Source organism: Australozyma saopauloensis, chromosome 3, assembly GCF_035610405.1.
Source record: "Australozyma saopauloensis chromosome 3, complete sequence".
Lineage (NCBI taxonomy): Eukaryota > Fungi > Ascomycota > Pichiomycetes > Serinales > Metschnikowiaceae > Australozyma > Australozyma saopauloensis.
In genome coordinates this window covers 716,936-735,000 of record NC_086133.1, presented here as the reverse complement: position 1 = coordinate 735,000, position 18,065 = coordinate 716,936, and the positions used below count along the sequence as shown (strand labels likewise).

Sequence of the window (18,065 nt, the reverse complement as noted above, 5' to 3'; positions counted from 1 at the left end):
ACTCGGATGTTACTGTCAACTCTGCCTCAATTCATGCCTAGGCTCACAGCTGTTTAACAGTGACTCAACAACAGTATGTGGCTATGGGCTGCGGATCACTCGAGTGCTGAACCATAAAGAGCAAAAGGTAAATATTATAATACAAGCTAACTCAGAAGTCTTTTACAAATCGGGCAAAATTGCAGTGTCATGGATTAGTGACGTCTCTTAGCATATGGGAGAGGTTAGGCAGAGCTTATAAAAGCTGGACCCGCGCTCAAAAGCCCCGATGAACACAAAGGTCAGATTTTGATTGATTTCATGCAGCTAAGAGGTTAGTCTTGTTTCTCGCTGGCTCAATCATTTATTGTCCTGAGGCTCATTAAGTATTGCAGTGGGAGACCAGTGGGAGACCATGAGTGAAAATGGAGCACTGCAATCCTTTTGCGCTCAACGCCTTTCTTTTTTTTTCGAACAAAATAAACGAGAGACTGCTTCAACTTTTCAGTATCATTTTTTTTTCTATATGATCCCATTCTATCTCCCATTGCGTAGAGCGCAGCTTCCCATTGCATCTCCCTATGCACTCTTGGGATGAGCATCGCCTTTTTCGAGCCCCCACATTACACAAAGAAACACACATAATTTCCCGGAAAAACACCGCTCATCATGGCTACCGTCATACCGCCTCCCTCCAAAAAGCAAAAGAAAGAGGCCAAGCAAGTTCGCGAGGTCGACCTCATCCCCTCCGATCTTCCGAATGTTCTAATAAAGTTCCAGGCTGCCGATTCAGGAGATTCGGTCGGCGGCTCGTTGAGAGTCCCTGGTGGCATCACAGAAAAGCAATTGGAGGAGCTTTTGAACCAGTTGACCGGTACCAAAGACGACCCAGTGCCGTACTCGTTCTCTCTTCTCAACAGCGCCAATGATCTGCCCGAGTCGAGCTTGGTAGACATCAAAGACAATCTCTACACATCGGTGCTTAAGCCGGGTATCAAGACCACGGAAGACTTCATGACCATTGTTTATACGCCGCGGGCCATCTTTAAAGTGCGCGCGGTCACCCACTCCAGTACGGCCATTGCTGGCCATAGTTCTACCATTTTGTGCTGTCAGTTTGCACCCAACGATTCGGGCCGTATGTGTTCCGGCGCTGGTGACTCTACGGCCAGAATCTGGGACTGTAACACCAATACTCCTTTTAAGACCCTTTCTGGCCACACAAACTGGGTTTTGTGTGTAGCTTACTCGCCCTGTGGCACCATGATCGCAACAGGATCCATGGACAATACCGTGAGACTTTGGAACGCAGCTACCGGTGAGGCTTTGGGAGCGCCATTGCAAGGTCACGCTAAATGGATTTCCAGTTTGACGTGGGAGCCATTGCATTTGGTGAAAGAAGGTGAAACACCAAGAATTGCCTCTGGCTCCAAGGACGGCACCGTCAAAGTGTGGGACTCTTCCAGAAGGGTCTGTCTCATGACTCTCAGTGGCCACTCCAACGCTGTGTCTTGTGTCAAATGGTCTGGCTCCAACATTTTGTACAGTGGCTCGCATGACAAAACCATCCGTGCTTGGGATATCGAGGCTGGTGGTAAGACCATCCAAATTCTCAAAAGCCATGCCCATTGGGTCAACCATCTTTCGATTTCCACCGACTATGTGTTGAGGAAGGGTGGTTTCGACCACCAGTCCTCTAGAAGCTCTACCAAGACAAACATGGCAGAGTTGCGCAAAAAGGCTTTGGCAGAATACGAAAAGGTGGCCAAGCTCGGTGGTAGCGTTAGTGAACGTCTCGTGACTGCCAGTGACGACTTCACCATGTACTTCTGGGAGCCACTTAAATCATCCAAGCCAGTTTGCAGAATGACCGGCCATCAAAAGCTCGTGAATCATGTTCTGTTTTCTCCGGACGGAAGATTCATTGCATCTGCATCATTTGATAACTCCATTAAGCTTTGGGACGGTATCAAGGGTACCTTCATTGGTTCTTTCAGAGGGCATGTAGCTCCTGTCTACCAGACTGCTTGGTCTGCCGACAGTCGTTTGCTTGTCAGTTGTTCGAAGGATACAACTCTTAAGGTATGGGATGTTCGTAGCAGAAAGCTCAATGTTGACCTACCGGGACATGCAGATGAGGTTTACGCTGTTGATTGGAGTATGGACGGGCGTAAAGTGGCCTCTGGAGGTAAGGATAAGATGGTAAGAATCTGGTCATCGTAGAACCATCATATTGCACTTTATATCTCATAGAAATTTATCCATTCATGTCAAACTGTCAAGTTGTAACAGAGAATTACGTATATGGTAGAAGAAAAATACTAGTCTCTGAATTAAAGGCTCGGCATTATATTTTTCTTTGTCAAAATCTAAATGAGATAATCAGCCATACATTCTTGAAGCTGAATAGGGTAAGTCATACTTCCTGTGTCTTGATTTGCCTAAATTTGTGTAATCGAATACTACACCTTTGCACAGTATATGATGACCTTGAAGTTTAGAAAGATCTTCAAAATTAATTTGCAACCGATTAATTATCATGCAGAGCCATTTGTGTATCTTGAATCTTCATCAGTTTAAATCTTAAGTTGCTGAAAGACTATTGGCTGACATACACCACTTGAATTTCATTTTGCAGCCAATTTAACAACCGCAAATAAATCTAATGTTTTTTATGTTATACTAGTGTCTCAGAACAATTAGCAAGAGACTCCAGTCATCACACAACTACCTCTTTGTACATGGTACCTTCCGAGGACAGTTTGGACATTGTAGGGTTGAGCGATCGATTGAATCCATTCATGGAAGATCTACTGATTGCGGATTCATATTTGTGTACAACTTATGCTTATCTCGAGGAAAACTCTGCTCGGATCGCTGATAGATAATTACTAGATCCTGGCGATTCCAAGCTGGGAAAGACTTCGGTCCATTTTAGAAAAAATGTCAATCACTTTATCCTAAATTCACAGCTTTCCGGTATTAAATCAATGGAAAGTTTTCTTATTGCGCTTGTGCTATTCAAGAACATGATCGGATCTCTACCAGTATTAATACAAATTTTGGAGAACGGCACATAAACTACAAACCAATAATGCAAACGAACTGAAATATCAAATCTTTTTTGACTCATTTTGAATGAAGGCGACATTTTCATTGTAGACAGGGCGACAGATCTCTTCAGGAAACGAAGTAAAGTAAAAGTTTAAAATCAAAAAGAATCAAACAAGTAAAAGAAAACAATCATTTTTGTCGTATTATCGAACAGACGCCAGAATTGTAGAAGGACTGAAGAGCCTTAATCTCGAAATACATTGAGGACATAGCCAGGACAAATAATGCCCGACTTCCTACAGATCGCATATTTCGAATTACATCAAATTTAAAATTCAACTAGAATCTTTAAACAGTTTTAAACCCAAATTCAGTTTTGTCTACTTTTTTATCCACCGTCGTTTCGCGTAGCATAGTTCTAGCTTAATAAACATTCAGATTCACACACACAATCAACAAAAGCACAAAACATTTAAACAAAAAGAAAAAAAATATAAACAAAAACAATTCCGCTCTCACCTCCAATCCACCGCCAAATCCATTTCCCACCCCGATATCGCCCCGGCAGCAATTACTCAATCTGCTCGGCTATACCACCCCCCACATATATGACCAGATTGGACGCACCTACATTTCTCCACCAGACGTTTTCCGCCAATTGCCACCAATGGGACTCGTAAATAGAAAAGCCCGGTCCAAGCCGAAGGAACAGGTCGTTCCCGCCAAGACCGGTATAAAAAAAGCAGAGTTCGACCTCACCAAGAAGAAAGAGGTTGGTGTTTCCGACTTGACGCTCTTATCGGACATTACGGAGAAAGCCATCAACGAAAACCTCCACAAACGGTTCATGAACGGCACCATCTACACATATATTGGCCACGTGTTAATTTCGGTGAATCCGTTCCAGGATTTGGGTATATATACGCCGCAGACGCTCAACATGTACAAGGGCAAGAATAGATTGGAGGTGCCGCCCCATGTGTTTGCAATTGCCGAGACCATGTACTACAACTTGAAGTCGTATGGCGACAACCAGTGTGTGATCATTTCCGGCGAGTCCGGTGCTGGCAAGACGGAGGCCGCCAAGCAGATCATGCAGTATATTGCTAATGTTTCTGTAGACGATAATCTGGCCGGAGCGCCTAGTGGTATTTCTAAAATCAAGGATATGGTGCTCGCCACCAATCCGCTTTTGGAGTCGTTCGGCTGTGCCAAGACGTTGAGAAACAACAACTCCTCTAGACACGGTAAGTACCTTGAGATCTACTTCAACGCGAAGAACCAGCCCTCGGCAGCACACATCACCAACTATCTTTTGGAGAAGCAGCGTGTGGTGCAGCAGATCGAGAACGAGCGTAACTTCCATATCTTCTACCAATTCACAAAGAACTGTCCTCCTCAGTACCAGCTGAGCTTTGGAATCCAGGGGCCAGAAACATACGTGTACACCTCCGCGGCTAAGTGTGTGGATGCCGACGGTATCAACGACGCCAAGGATTTCAAAGAGACCCTTGACGCCATGAGAGTCATTGGTCTCAACGAGGCTGAGCAGGACAATATCTTCCGGATGTTAGCATCTATCTTGTGGATCGGTAATATCTCATTTGTAGAAGATGAACAGGGCAACGCTGCCATCCGCGATGAGAGCGTCACCAACTTCGTGGCTTATTTATTGCAAGTCGACGCCCAGACATTGGTCAAGGCTTTGATCGAGCGGATTTTGACAACGTCGCATGGTCTGAGAAGAGGCTCCACATTCCATACTCCCTTGAACATCGTCCAGGCTACAGCAACTAGAGACGCCTTGGCAAAGGGTATTTATAACAATCTCTTTGAATGGATTGTCGAGAGAGTCAACTTGTCTTTGAAAGATCAGGCTGAGAACTACGAGAAGAAGTCAATTGGAATCTTAGATATCTATGGCTTCGAGATTTTCGAGCACAACTCCTTCGAGCAGATCTGCATCAACTATGTCAACGAGAAATTACAACAAATTTTCATTCAACTCACATTGAAAGCCGAGCAGGACGAGTATGTCCAAGAACAAATTACCTGGACACCTATCGATTACTTCAACAACAAGGTGGTGTGTGATTTGATTGAGGCTACCAAACCAAGACCCGGTTTGTTTGCTGCTTTAAATGATTCCATCAAGACAGCACACGCTGACTCAGACCAAGCTGATCAAGTCTTTGCTCAGCGTTTGGTTCCTCTTGCGGATGGTAATCGTTATTTCGAAGACCGTCGTGGTAAATTTATTATCAAGCATTATGCTGGTGACGTTGCTTACGAAGTTGCTGGAATGACAGACAAGAACAAGGATAACATGCTTAGAGATTTGTTGGAGCTCTTATCTTGTTCTCAAAATACTTTCATCACGGAGTCACTTTTCCCTGCTCATCTCTTGGGAACCTTGATGGACTCAAAGAAGAGGCCAGAAACAGCGTCAGATAAAATCAAAAGAAGTGCTAATGCACTCGTTGATACTTTGTCTCAATGTCAACCCTCGTACATCAGAACTATCAAGCCCAATCAAACAAAGAGGCCAAAAGAATATGACAATCAACAAGTCTTGCATCAAATCAAGTATTTGGGTTTGAAGGAGAATGTTCGTATCAGAAGAGCCGGATTTGCATACCGTACAACTTTTGATAAGTTTGTGCAACGGTTCTACTTGTTATCCCCTAAAACTGGTTATGCAGGTGACTATATTTGGAGAGGAGATGATATTGGTGCTGTGAAAGAGATTCTCAAAAGCTGTTTCATTCCATCCTCTGAGTATCAAATGGGAACAACAAAAGTCTTCATTAAGCAACCAGAGACATTGTTTGCTTTAGAGGGCATGAGAGACAAGTATTGGCACAATATGGCTGCAAGAATTCAAAGAGCATGGAGACATTACGTTCAGCGCAAAGTGGATGCAGCTATCGTCATTCAAAGAGCATGGAGAAACAAAACCCACGGAAATAAGTTTGAACAGGCCAGGGATCGGGGTAATCAGATGCTTCAAGGAAAGAAAGAAAGAAGAAGATTATCGATGTTGGGATCTCGCTCCTACATGGGAGACTACTTGGGGTGCAATTATCCAACAGGTTACGGTCGCTTTGTTGTCAGTCTGGCTGACATAAGAGACCCTGTTCTCTTCTCTGGCGAAGGTGAGATTCTCTTGGCTAAATTTGGGCGTTCTTCTAAAAGACTTCAAAGATCATTTGTTCTCACGAAGTCGTCTTTGTACATTATTGCGCATGAGCTTGTCGAAAATCGTCTACAGCTCCGTCGGGAATTTGTGATTCCTCTTTCAGGTATAAACTATATCGGCATGTCGCTGCTTCAGGATGATTGGTTGGCTATTTCGCTTCACGCTCCTACACCTACCACTCCAGATGTCTTCATAAACTTGCCTCTCAAAACTGAATTGGTTCTTCTCATCACTGAAATTAACAGAGGCATTTCTCTTAATATTGAGCCCACTGTCAAGTATCAGAAGAAAGCTGGCAAGTTTCACACTGTCAAGTTCGTTTCCGGAGCAGCCCCTGACAGGGGAGATATCTACAAGTCTGGAACCGTCACTGTGCAGCCAGGTCTTGATCCTCGAAGCGTGAATCCTAAGAGACCACGTCCAAAGTCTAAACCTGTGGATTACAGTAAGTACTACAATCGTGGTGCATCGGCTCAAAGAAACAACTATTCTCGTCCTGTTCCACAACCTACAAGACAAGGAGACTATTCTCAACAGCCACAAGCTTCTTATGCTCAGGCAAGACCGGCACAAGTTCATCAACCTGTGGTACAGCAACAACCACAAGCTACCCAGCCACAACAACAGCAACAACAGCAATATCAAAGACAGCAGCCGCAGCCACAGCAGGTGCAACAAGAATCGGTCCAGAAGGCTGTTCCTGCCCGCCCTGTCCGCAAAGTGGCCCCAGCACCTCCAGCAAAGAAGTCTGCACCCCCTCCTCCGCCACCCGCCTTGGCTGTTGCAAAACCCAAGTTCCCTACATATAAGGTTATCTACGACTATGATGGATCTGTCGCAGGCACAATGGCGCTCACCAAAGACGATATTGTGTATGTTGTCCAGGTGAATGGCGAATGGGGTCTTGTGAAAGACTTGAACGAAACGAAAGAGGGCTGGGCTCCACTCACGTATATGAAAGAGTGCGAGCTCAATCCTAACAGCATCGCAAAGTCTGCACCCCCACCACCGCCACCCGTGGCTCAAAAATCGCAGCCAGTCGCACAAAATGGAAACGGAGGTAGTTTAGGAGCCGGGTTGGCGAATGCTCTCAGCGCCAAGAAGAATGAAGAGGTTCACATGGCAAGCTCTCTTGCAGATGCGTTGAAGAAAAGAGGTGCCACCAGAACGAGCAGCGATGAGGAAGCCGATGATGATGACGATTGGTAGTCAAGCCAAGAGTAACAGTGTTCTAGGCGGAACGGTTGACTCTATAAGGATCCACATAGAAGAAACACAATAAACAAACATATTTGGGAGTATGCATTTATGCCAAAATCTATAAATTTCTAGTTTTGACCCACAACTGAAATTTTTCAAATATCATTTTTCCCCCACCTACTTGACCCCAGATTTACATATTTCAACTCTATACTACAACCAAATCGACCAAAATCGACCAAAATAGGTCAACTGTATATCAATTCCATATCTTGAAATCCCCAATTTCATACATATCAAATCAAAATCATCATTGCCATCGCAACTGGAGAGATTATGCCATTTGCGCTATCGGCCAAAACCTTACACCCAATTAAGCCAGAAAACTGACCCCGATGAGCAAACAAAAGAACAAAAACTCGCTCCTAGCGAGCCACGCGCGCGCCTCGCCCACCGTTCTCGCCAAGGACGAACTTCTAGCCATGAAGTATGTGATGGACAAACCACAAATCCCAATCTATCCATTGGGCGAGAAGCCGCCCCAGACGTATCCGGATTTCTGTCCGTGGGACGAGCCCGACCTGAAGAACGAGAAGCTCAACAATTCCAATTTCTTGAACAAGGGCTATTTTGAGAGTCCGCAGGTGTCGAATGAGTACTACTCCGCACGGAACCTAATACAAGAGACGCTTTTTTCTTCGTCTGCAAATTGCACGAAACTCTTGAACGAACTATCTTTAAACTTGACCAATGCGTTTCGTACCCGTAATGAGGTTATCAATAAGATCAGCCACGATTCTGCAAGCTTCAAGCTTCCTCCAAGAGTGACTCTCACTGCTCTAAAGAGGGAGGCTTGGCTCAAGGACTTGGCAAACCCGGACATTCCGCTCCAGAACGTTTCTTCCAAAATTCCGCACGGGATCCGTAATAAGGTTCTCATAGAGTGTATGTCCAACTACAACGTTCCAACCTCGCGCGCCTTGTGGTTCACCAAATGTGTATTATACAGCGAGCAGCTTCTCATACGTAAAAAACTCCAGGCAAAGGTCAATTCCGTGAAGTTGAATACCGCCATCGATATCATGGAGGCGCGCTACATGCTGGAATGGACGCTGCATGTCACAGACTATTTGCTCAAGTTTTCCCGGGAGATGGAAACGGTCGCGACTGCTGAACGCAAGGCGCAATACCACCTGAAGCTCAACTACCTTCTCTCTTTTGTAAAATCGCTATACATCGAGTGTCTCATCAACAAGACAGCGTTCTTGTCCGGAATAATAAACTTCCTTCGCGAAGACCTTCCGTTTAGACAAGAAGACCTTCTGCTTCTACTTGAGTTATCTAGAATCGATGGCGACGATAATGAGGCATCGATCCAGAGCATTCTTGACAAATTGAAGCCCATGAACTACGGTCAGATTTTGGTAGGATTGACTCTTGTGAAGACCTTCTGGACCGATATCATCAAAGAAGATTTCTTGTGTAAAGCCACAAGTGAGGCTTTGCTCCTCAACTATTTTCTCATTGAAAAAATATGCTCGGAAGACACAACTTGTCTGCCTACCTCGGAATGCTTTTCCACACAAGCTCCTTTGGACTTGAAGAATAACATTCTTAAATTAATATCTACTTCCATCACAGACATGTTCAACTATAACTCGAATGTTTTCATTGTTCCGGAATTCTGGATTCTTATTGGAGATGTGTTGTACCATATCCTTATGAGTGATGGAGACTCCTCAGTCAGGAAAGAAAGTATTGAAAGCACCCTCAAATTGATCAGTTACCGAAATGAAAGCTTGATGCTTAACATGAAGTACAGTTTCAAGCGTAAAAAATCGGCCATTCCCGCTAGAATGGCTAAAAGTGGCCGGAAGAATTCCTTTCTCCTGCCAGCACTTCGCTCTGGACGCTTAAAAGATAAATTGGATCAGCCCCTCGAGACCGATTTCACTTATTTCGGTGGCTCCAAAAATGACATTCTACGTTTCATCAATCAACTCGACAAGAACAAACTAAATAACTTCGTGGTCCTGTCACTCACGCCTAAACGTCCATCTGATGTTGGGTATCTTGATTGGAAAATAAAGCTCAAGGTGTCTGTTTATTGGTCTGTGTCTGCATATCGAGACATGGGCTCGTCTTCTGTGAGGATTCTTACATTTTGCAACTTCTTGAAGCGAAAGGTCTTGCACGGGATTACAGGAAGGGGAAGTGCGGCTTTGAAAGCAGAAGTAGAGAATGAAATACTAGAAAGTGTCTTTTCTCTTGCGTCCGAGCCCAGAAGCTCATTTAATATGAAGAAGCTATATGTGTTAATCAATGAGTTGTATCAACTCAAGATTATTACCATATCATCTTACCTCAGAAAAATCATTGCTTGCGGAATTTTTTACGCAACTCCTTCGAGCGAAAAAGAAATTGACGAATTCTCCCTCGACCCGCTTGTCAATTTTCATATTTCAATTCTTCAGAACTTCCCTGTTCTTAACAACAAACAATGCGATCACATCTTGAAAAAGTGGACAAATGATGGGTCCAAATTCAACCGGAATTTTAAGAGAGGTATTGAGTTAGCTCAAAAGTATGTGGTGGACGCCATTGTTCAAAATAAGTTTGATCCAAATTATAACGAGTTCCTCGAGCAAATTTCCGAGCTTGAGATGGGTGTTAAATTTCTAATTGTTAATTGGCTCACAAGTCAGATCAAAACTACCATATCAAAATCACCCAAGCTCATTCATTTTTCCCCATCAACTATTGCGAATATCTTCCGCTTTTATGAGACGACTGATAATCTTACTGTGTTTTACAAAGCTTTGGTGAAGTTTCTCCTAAAAAATGAAGACAAAATCATCATCTTCTACCTAGAAACACTATACTTCATCTGCAAATTGTTGATTAGTCACTACCCTTTAATCAAGCTAATAGCGGGGCAAACACATGAGACCTCTAGTGTTGCATCTGAATTATTTAAGTTGGTTTTGCTTTGCTACAAGGACATATCGTCTCGAGAAACAGATGTCTATAGGTTTTCAGAAATATGGGACTTCATCGCTAAGTCCATGGAGAAACCAAGTACAGTCGAGAAACCAAACCGTGAATCTCTCAGAAGCCTCATTTTCGACAAGGATACAGCAGAATCTCCTCTTAGTATCCAAACACATGCTTTAAGAAGAAAGGACTTTTATTCTCCAGAGCAATTTCAAGCTGATCTACATGACTTTGTCTCTAGCAAAACAACCTATTTGACAGAAGACGAAATCAAGGATTGCTTGCAAGAGACTCAAATTCCTCAGGATGAACTCAATAACGCATTCACTTCGGGTAGCCCTAATTTCGAACACACAATTCTGCTTTTGCTAGAAGGTTGGTATTCCAGAGATAGCAGTAGTGAAAGCGTGGATTTGTCGTATTTCAAGCTCATTGAGAATCTAAGAAAATTAGTCAAAGCTTCTGCCGGAGAAGAATTCTACTCAGCGATTTCTTCGTTTTTTCTTACGAAGAATGAGACAAACTGTGACTTAGCAAGAATTACAACATTCTTGCGGAAGCTCTTGAGTTTTGAATTGTTCCTGATTGTTGACTTATTGACGATGATCGAGAACTCACTTTCAAGAAGTATAAGCTTCTGGAACACCATCGTCTCGAGCCTTTTGTTTGAAAGCGCGGAAGCTCTGTTGCTTCTAGCAAGTCAGACTCTTCTCTACGAGGTCTTGCTCAATGACTACAAGCTGAAGAACCTCGAGCATTTATATGGGTACGCAGTTGCTGACTTGAAAGCAGAAAGATACGGTTCCAAAATCCAAAAGCAATTGGAGATCATTATGAGTAGCTTGATTCTCAATCAAAGAACATGTCTGGAGCTTCTCATAAAAGAGTTTGAAACACCTTTTCTTGTTACAATTTGCAATAAACTCATCGGAGAATCAGAGCCTATTGAGAACATGTCACAGATTTGTTCGGCTAGTATTGCGCCAGATGAATTCTCTCTACCAGTGTGGCAGCTACTCTTAACGGTTCTCAGCAACAACGCTCCTCCCTCCAGATCACTTCTCGGTGAAACTGCTCTATCTATAATACAGAAGTCACGCTTCCTGTTTGGAAGCAGCAATTCTTTTTTTGGAGAACTATTCGATACATTGAGCTGGGAGTATCGACATGAACTCTTCTACTTTTTCGAGGAGTCTTTCTTTGCCAGCTGTGACTTATGTTTAGACGAGGATAAGGCAACGGCTGATCTAGTTGTACTCCATGTTGCACCTGCGTCACAGAACATGTTGGCAATCTTCAAAGAATTCTTCAAAAAGTTTTCCTGTCCATCCGTTGAGAAGTTCGAGACCCTGTCAGATCTCTTGTTGCAGATCTCCCTGTTTTTGAAGAAGTTGACTCTTTTTTTAAACCTGAACGTGGTCAATGAAAGGCCTGATGAGAGCATCTACAACATGGTGTCCATTTATCTTAGAATTCTCATCATCCACAATGCCACACTTGCAGAAGAAGCAGCGCGCAGTGATCTGATAAATTTAGAATTCTTCCAGGGTTTGGTGGATCTCCTCAATTCAGAATACCTAAGTAAAGGACATGAGAAACTTCAAATTCTTCTTTATGATTTGCTTCTCATGATGAAGAGTACCCTTACTCAAATCTTGGCCACAGCTCCTAGCGAGTCCCTGTTAGAAACACTTCCAGAAGTGAGCCAAAGCGAGGGTTCTGGAGACCAAATGAAGACATACAACGCAGCCGTGGTTGCTGAAATTTCAAACATCATAGGGATTCTCAATTTGCCGGAGCCGAAGACGAGCCTTTTGGCCGGAGCTCAAGGGCGGGAAACTGACTGCATTGTTACACTTGACGACGACGAGCTCAACCACACTGGCGACATCTACATTGTGAACAACGAAAAGCTCGAGATTGTTTCAAATTCAAGCGACTCCATCAGTATGACCAGTCCCTTCGGCGTTCCGAGTGAAGAGCCCAAGCGCGTGTTCAACATGAACAGTGTTGCGCTCATCGAGAACCCCTCGTCGGGAATCAACAATGGATGTGTCAATCTCGCATTGTTCGATGCATACTCCACCAAGGAAAATCCACTTTAAATCGTTTCGCTGTCAGAACACTCCAGTCAAATGAACAATGAGGCGACCCTAATGGTTATAGATAAGAACTCGAAGCCACGGAAAAAAGCCGAAACAGTCAACGAATCAGTAAAATTTAGAATCAATTGCCATTTTTCTACATTTAAAGTAACCCCTGGCCGATCCGCCAGCCTTCATATAATCCCAACTACGAACCTTAATCCCCAGAGTTTTGGTTTGCATAGACGCACCCACCGATACTAAACCTACCACTTCGTATTCAATTCTTACCCCCTTCTCGTCCATCCATACCCCCACTTTTTCGCCGCCAAATAACTGCATGTCTGAAGATCCCCACACGCCAAACGGGATCCCATATGGCGTCCCGGATCGATCTCCATCGCCGGAATTCTCCAATGATCCACCGATTCCAGGAACAGAAATCAAGCCCGATCTCTTCAATCTCAGCGCAAACTTCTCGACGGAGTCGCTATCGCTCGACGCTGCCGATACGCCTGTGACGCCCTCGGTGCCAACGTTTGGTTTCAACTCTTTTAAGCGGTACCATGGAAACGATAGTTCGCTGTCTCTAGGTAATTCTCCAGTGGTGGCCGCTCCGCTGCAATTCTCGCATCAGCGTGCGGGCCTGAACCTGGCGGCGTCCCGGCCACGGCCGCGGTCGGCGTTTTTTGCTGATGGGTTTGGTGAAGCCATTGCGGAAGATAACGTCCATAGTTTCGGCGGCAATCTTCTGAGGCTGCCGGCCATTTCCGCGGGCCGCCGTGATAGTCGGCAATTCGCCGATGCTTTTAGTAGTTTCAATGCGTTCAAGCCGGCGGCTTCAGAGCGCCGTAGTAATCGATCCCGCTCGGGGTCTCCTGTAAGAGCACGCTCGCCTGTAAGATCATTCAACACTTCGCCGCAGCGAAAGGGCGGGTCTCCAAAGAAATCATTAGCATTCAATTTCAAGCCGCAGGAACTAGGCGACGGCTTGTCGAGTCCAGCAGCGCCGGGCTTGAAACCGGCGCAGAGAAAGGGACACAGGTACAAACACTCGTCTGTGTCGATGAACATATTCCAGGAGCCGCTTCCGATTGCGGATGCCAACCATCAGCCGGATTTGATTCCCGATCTGTTTCTCATCCCCAACGTCCGCGAGCTTCTCTCGAGCACTACTCAGTCTCAGAAACTCAAGCTACTTCTCGCGGGCGCACACGCATCGACAGCAGCGTTGGTGTTTCTTGCCGGTACTCGCCTCAACCAGCCCACATTCTCTACGCTAGCGCATTTGGTCTTTTACGACTCACTCGGCTCCATTATCATTGCATGTGTGGATGTGATGTCCAATTTCGAGGTGTGGTCCAAGCCTTCGATCGCGTATCCATTTGGCTTGGGTCGGCTTGAAGTGCTTGCTGGTTTTGCATTGAGCACCTCACTGATCATGGTTGGATGTGATCTTATAAGTCATTTTGTAGAGGAAATGGTTCTCGAACTCGTGAGTCCTTCTACGGAGAAGTCTGCAGAACACAACTCTCACCACATTCACGCATCTGCGTCCGGCTCGACCAATTGGTATTTGTATTACTTTACTATTGCCTGTGTTGGTCTTGTATCCTGGCTATCATCAACCTGCATTGCCGACAAAACATCCATCACGCAGCTCCTAGAGAGTGCTGATAGGAGCTCAATGAAAGATAACACACTACAAGGTCAAGATAAGGGCATTTTGGACGCCGACCCTGACAATTGGTCCTCACTGCTGGGTTTTGCAGGACTCAAATCGAAGCTGCAGAGACTAATTCGTCTGGCGTCCAAGAATCCGATCCGGATTCTCACCTTGGTGGATTCTTTGTTTCTCTTCATGGTTCCATTTGTGCCGAAATCACTCAAAGAGACGTTCGGCTTTGATATCAACGAAGCATCCACTTTCGTAGTTGCATCTGTGTTGTGTTATGTCGGCTGGACTATGGCACTGACGTTGGGTGGCATTCTCTTGATCTCTTTCCCCTACTCGGACTACGACTACAACGTGTTGAAGGCGACTATCTACGACGAAATTGTCAACTGCACGGGCTTCAAGTCATCTTACGCCATTTCCAAAATCTTCCTTGCGAAGGCCAATCACCGGTTGTACATTGTTGGCATCGACGTGTCGATGAAAGGAGGCAGCAGCGATGACGAAGCTAGACTCACATTTGATATCAGCAGAGTCATCACGGACTCGATCAAGAAATTCGATGATGAGAGTCAAGTTGAGACCACTGTCAGCGTCTCCAGATGAGTCAAGAATGAATCATAAATTAGATGAGATATTGGCTGCAATTCTGGGCCTGCATGTTCCCCAGTTTATGTGCAGTCGTCGCCCGATATGGTATGTTACTCATCTAAGCGCGGTGCGAAATTTTCCAGATAAGTACCCACCACTACTCCCATACTGAACGCTTATCGCACATTTACAATGCTTCGGGCCACCTTCTTACGGAACAAAAAACTACCAATCAGAGTCAAGTTGACTCCATCCTTGCATATCCGTCACGCAAGTTCCATCTCAGATGCCTCGGCCGATTCTGTCACTGGAAAGTATGTGGAAGATATCATTAAACCCTACACCGTCACCACCTACGCTCGTCCTAATCTAGTCCTTACCAAAGGAAAGGGGTCCTACATGTATGACCTTGAGGACAGGGAGTACGTTGACTTTACTGCGGGCATTGCAGTGACGTGCTTGGGCCACAGCAATGAGGAGGTCACGAAGATCATCGCCAACCAGGCGCTGACGTTGATGCATTGTTCCAACTTGTACTACAACTTGCCTGCTGGAGATTTGGCCAATAAGCTTATTGTAAAGACCATTGATGCAGGCGGCATGGCCGATGCCCAGAGAGTGTTCTTGTGCAGCTCCGGAACAGAAGCGAACGAGGCTGCGCTTAAATTTGCCAGAAAATACGGAAAGAGCATCAGCGAAGAGAAGACGGAAATCATCGCCTTCCAAAATGCGTTCCATGGCAGAACCATGGGTGCGTTATCTGTCACGGCCAATCCTAAGTACCAACAGCCATTTGCACCTTTGATCCCCGGCGTCCACACTGCTGACCCCAGTGACATCAAGAGTGTGGAGAAGCTCATCAGTAAAGAGAAGACGTGCGCTGTGATCATCGAGCCCATTCAAGGAGAGGGAGGTGTGAACTCTGTCGATCTCGAGTTTTTGAAGCAGCTCAAGGAGCTCTGCGCAAAGAACGACGTCGTTCTCATTTTCGATGAGATTCAGTGTGGACTTGGTCGTACTGGTCAGTTGTGGGCGCATTGCGCCTTGCCCAAGGAAGCACATCCAGATATCGTGACCATGGCCAAGGCTTTGGGCAATGGCTTTCCAATCGGCGCGGTGATGATCAGCGAGAAGATCGAGTCTAAGTTGCAAGTGGGTGATCACGGTACAACATACGGTGGTAACCCGTTGGGTGCCTCTATTGGTTCTTACGTTGTTGACCAGGTGAGTGACGCCGACTTCTTGGCCAATGTGAAGGCCAGCAGCGACAAATTTGTCGACGCATTGAGCAAGATCGCAGAGGAGAATCCAGACAAGGTTGTTGGGATCAAGGGAAGAGGCCTCTTGTTGGGCTTGCAGCTCAAGTCGTCCGTGGATGCGACTGCTGTGGTGAACAAGTGTCGCTCGTACGGGCTTCTTGTCATTACTGCAGGAGGAAATGTGATCAGACTTGTGCCCGCGCTTAACATTCCAAATGAAGCTATTTCCAAGGGTATGGACATCTTGGCGCAGGCCATCAAGGAAGCCTAATGCTAGGATATGTCGGCTTATTTAATAAAAGAGAAATGCATTTGAATTCATGTAAATTTGGTTGGGAGTATTGTGTATTTGATTTCTTGTAAATTGGGGTCTATTGTAAATTGATCTGGATCTGTTGCGTATTTGGATCTGGTGCGTAATTAAGTAGATCTCCCATGGACTGATCTGGAGGCTCTACTAGATCCATACAATTACTGCTATAAATTAATTCAAAATTTTGGTAAACCAGTAAAAGATTCTCTTCATCCAATTGAAATTTCGCAATCTCATCCAAATCTCCTAAGAACTCCTTTTCCCGTATCTCTACTTCGTTCCTCGAGATCACTATATACGTATCGCAGATAGAGATAGGCACACACACTCAATCCAACGTCTGCCGCCATTAACAATACAAAACCAAAGCAGAAAATTGCCAATAAACGGCCAGTGCCTCAACCCTCGCCCAAAATTTTTTTTGGCCATTTTCCCGCCATTTTCCGTTAATTTCCGCCAAATCCCGCGTATTTCCCCATCCTGTGATAGACCCCATACTCCCGATACTTACTCCCTATACTACCCAATACTACCCATAGTACATCCCGCGCACACTATAATCTACCCCCATACTAACTAGTCTCTCCTTTCAAAAACACATCCCCCACACCCCCCACACAACCCCCAATTCCCCCCACATGACAGTGTCGTTCCTGGTCCCCACGCTGGACCTCGACTACTGCCTCGAACAGCTTCTAGACCACAAGCCGCCCCGGCTTTTGCCCGAAGACACCGTGCACCAGCTCTGCCATCTGCTCAAAACACAGCTTCTCAGTGCTCCCAACATCATCTCGCTAGCGACGCCGTGTACGGTGGTGGGCGACATCCACGGCCAGTACCACGATCTTTTGGAGATCTTCCGCATCGGGGGTGCACCGCCGACGACCAACTATGTGTTTCTCGGCGACTATGTAGACCGCGGGTATTATTCTGTAGAAACAATCACGTTATTGGTGGCCCTTAAGCTTCGGTACCCGAGCCGCGTGGCTCTCATTCGGGGAAACCATGAGTCTCGAACTATCACCACCAACTATGGGTTCTATACTGAGGTGCTCAACAAGTACAGTGGCTCGCTTAAGGTGTGGAACTACTTCACGGACTTGTTCGACTACTTGCCGCTTGGCGCGACCATCGACGGCACGATTTTCGCCACGCACGGGGGGCTTTCACCTTCGTGCCAGAAACTAGACCAGGTGCGTGTGATCGACCGTTTTAAAGAGATTCCTCATGACGGCGTGATGGCCGATTTGGTGTGGTCCGATCCAGACCCAGATATCACTGACTTTAAGTTGTCGCCGCGCGGCGCCGGGTACTTGTTTGGACGTGATGTGATGGACAAGTTCTGCCACGAAAACGACTTGGTGCAGCTCGTGCGCGCGCACCAGCTCTGCAACGAGGGCTTTGTCAGCTACTGGAACGGCAAGTGTCTCACGATCTGGTCCGCGCCCAACTACTGCTACCGGTGCGGGAACCTGGCCAGTGTGCTTGAGATCTCCCATTCGAACTATGCGCTGAAAGAGCGCAAGGACCAGACCTTTTTGCCAGGACAGTACTGTAACGTGTTTGATGCTTCTCCGGAGAATACAGAGGACACGCATGAGGGCCGCAGTGTCAACGGCATCGGCGGCGCCACGGACATCCTCACCACTTCTCTTTATGAACGGCCGGGCCGTCACGTCGAGTATTTCCTCTAGAGACCAACATAGTGCATCGTGGT

The 18,065-nt window shown here is 45.8% G+C and overlaps 6 protein-coding genes across 6 annotated transcripts; all 6 read left to right on the top strand.

The window, feature by feature from the left end:
- Positions 1-648: 648 nt before the first annotated feature.
- PUMCH_002505 (uncharacterized protein) lies at positions 649-2,202 on the top strand (the record flags this gene model as incomplete). The annotated part of the gene is made up of 1 exon (XM_063021514.1): positions 649-2,202. The coding sequence occupies one exon, from the start codon at positions 649-651 to the stop codon at positions 2,200-2,202; it is 1,554 nt and encodes a 517-aa protein (XP_062877584.1).
- A 1,498-nt stretch (positions 2,203-3,700) lies between these two features.
- PUMCH_002504 (uncharacterized protein) lies at positions 3,701-7,441 on the top strand (the record flags this gene model as incomplete). Its single annotated transcript, XM_063021513.1, has 1 exon — positions 3,701-7,441. One exon carries the CDS (start codon positions 3,701-3,703, stop codon positions 7,439-7,441), a length of 3,741 nt encoding a protein of 1,246 aa, XP_062877583.1.
- A 386-nt stretch (positions 7,442-7,827) lies between these two features.
- Positions 7,828-12,531, top strand: PUMCH_002503 (uncharacterized protein; the record flags this gene model as incomplete). Its single annotated transcript, XM_063021512.1, has 1 exon — positions 7,828-12,531. One exon carries the CDS (start codon positions 7,828-7,830, stop codon positions 12,529-12,531), a length of 4,704 nt encoding a protein of 1,567 aa, XP_062877582.1.
- Positions 12,532-12,850: 319 nt separating this feature from the next.
- On the top strand, positions 12,851-14,791 carry PUMCH_002502 (uncharacterized protein; the record flags this gene model as incomplete). Its single annotated transcript, XM_063021511.1, has 1 exon — positions 12,851-14,791. One exon carries the CDS (start codon positions 12,851-12,853, stop codon positions 14,789-14,791), a length of 1,941 nt encoding a protein of 646 aa, XP_062877581.1.
- Positions 14,792-14,968: 177 nt separating this feature from the next.
- PUMCH_002501 (uncharacterized protein) lies at positions 14,969-16,306 on the top strand (the record flags this gene model as incomplete). Its single annotated transcript, XM_063021510.1, has 1 exon — positions 14,969-16,306. The coding sequence occupies one exon, from the start codon at positions 14,969-14,971 to the stop codon at positions 16,304-16,306; it is 1,338 nt and encodes a 445-aa protein (XP_062877580.1).
- Positions 16,307-16,986: 680 nt separating this feature from the next.
- On the top strand, positions 16,987-18,042 carry PUMCH_002500 (uncharacterized protein; the record flags this gene model as incomplete). The annotated part of the gene is made up of 1 exon (XM_063021509.1): positions 16,987-18,042. One exon carries the CDS (start codon positions 16,987-16,989, stop codon positions 18,040-18,042), a length of 1,056 nt encoding a protein of 351 aa, XP_062877579.1.
- Between the last annotated feature and the right edge of the window lie 23 nt (positions 18,043-18,065).